At 36.8% G+C, this 1,816-nt stretch overlaps 1 protein-coding gene across 1 annotated transcript in view; it reads right to left on the reverse strand.

Moving 5' to 3' along the window:
- Positions 1–676: 676 nt before the first annotated feature.
- Positions 677–1,816, reverse strand: part of LOC117282399 (zinc finger and SCAN domain-containing protein 5B-like) — a 16,570-nt gene continuing 15,430 nt past the window's right edge. The window contains exon 7 of the mRNA XM_033751827.1: positions 677–819. Within this exon, the coding sequence (XP_033607718.1) occupies positions 677–819 (143 nt within the window). The remainder of the gene's footprint in view (positions 820–1,816) is intronic.

Consider the following 1,816-nt stretch of genomic DNA (forward strand, 5'->3'; position numbering starts at 1 on the left):
AAAAAATAAGTTCGGTTTCTTTTGGGTACCCCCTCATAAATGCTTCTGATGGGGAACTCAGGCATACCAATCATTGCAGCAAGCCACTACACTATAGTGGCTACAGGTAAGGACCACTGCACTCTATACTATGAATTATGTGCTGTTATGAAAGAAGTGGCTAAGGAGAATATTGAGAGCTAATTATCGAAGTGATTGTCCCCAGAACCCAGCTGTGATCAAGCAAACGTCACTGTCATCATCATTCATTACTTATGAAACTGTACATCAATATACAATTGTATTATAAATCTTACATTACTGTCTTATGTGCAACTTTTTAAGTTTTAAATTTTAAACTTAAAGTTAATAAATAGTTTCACATAAAACTGTAAAATAAGATTTATAATAAAATGGAAGAGTGCAACAGGATGCTACAGTACGATCTTATCAATACACAAGTTGTACAGAATATGTCAGAGGTTTTTAGGGTAATTAAAAATGTTTGAAAAGCAGAACACACTATCAGTAATATGATTTGTAAGAGAATAAGATGGTAAAGACTTTGCTGTGAGGAATCATTTATTCAAATATACAAAATCTTTATAATGGCAGTCCCTTTAAAGCAAAGTGTGTTATTTTCAAATCTGAAGAAGTACGATAGTCCATCATGTAAGGAAGGCCACTAATTTCCTCTTCAGTATTCTTTCAGGAGGGTGCTGTGGTGAATACCTGGCAACAGCTGTCTGATGATCACCTTGTGAACACATTTGGAGCCATTTATTTGTAGTCTGGTGTGAACAATGATCCAACTGTGGGACCTTGTAGATGTCCTGAAGACTAAAATCATCAATGCACTTGCTATCAGAGGTCTGTGTGGAACTATTTGCGAGTATGATGGTACTACTGTTCTGGGTACCTGATGCTTCGTCACCAAATCCGTCCTCAACACCATTCTCAAATACCCTCAGTCTATGTTCCTCCCTTAATGTCAGAGACAAAGTTTCACACCTATACAGAACCACATGCAAAATTATAGTTTTGTATATTCTAATTTTTATGTTTTTGGAGAGCAGGCGAGAAGACAAAGGGTTGTGGACTGAATGGTAACAAACATTGCCCAAGTTCAATTTCCTCTTAAAGTAGATTCTCAGGTACACAATATTAATCCTAGGACCAAATCTGATTTGCATCATCCATTGTCTCATCTGCCAATTTTTCAGAAGGGAACTTATTATGATGGGATTAAGGTGTTTAACATCTTACCTCTTCCAATAACAGATCTGTCCCATAAAACAAAACAATTTAAATTGGCCTTGAAAAATTTATTGTATTCCCAGTCATTTTATATGTTGGAAGAGTATTTTAAATACAAAATGAACTAAACTTTTTATAATGCTGTTTATATGGTATATTGTATAAAAGACTTTCAATTGATATTTGTATATACAGGGTGTCCCAGGAGGAATGGACCAAACTTCGGGAGGGTGTTCCTTATGTTAAAGTATGCCGATATAACCCAAAACACCTATGTCCAAAGTTGAACGGTTACGGAGATAATGGCCCGAGAAAAGTGTGGTCTTCTAGCGGGTCCACGGATTATACCTATCAGCTGAGAGGAATTATCTCTGTTTGTCCTTGACTGCCGTGATTCATCCTATCCGTGCTTATGGAGTTGGCTTTATCAGAACGCGCAGTCAGCACGTTACGTCATCGCTTACCATTCATGTGTCATGTACAGTGCTTGGAACTCTTAACGACAACTTTGAGATGGCATGCGAGTTTTTTGTACTTCAATTTTATGGCTTCATGTCACTCACAAGTTAGTTTGATGTTA

This window comes from Cryptotermes secundus, unplaced genomic scaffold (genome assembly GCF_002891405.2).
Source record: "Cryptotermes secundus unplaced genomic scaffold, Csec_1.0 scaffold343, whole genome shotgun sequence".
NCBI lineage: Eukaryota > Metazoa > Arthropoda > Insecta > Blattodea > Kalotermitidae > Cryptotermes > Cryptotermes secundus.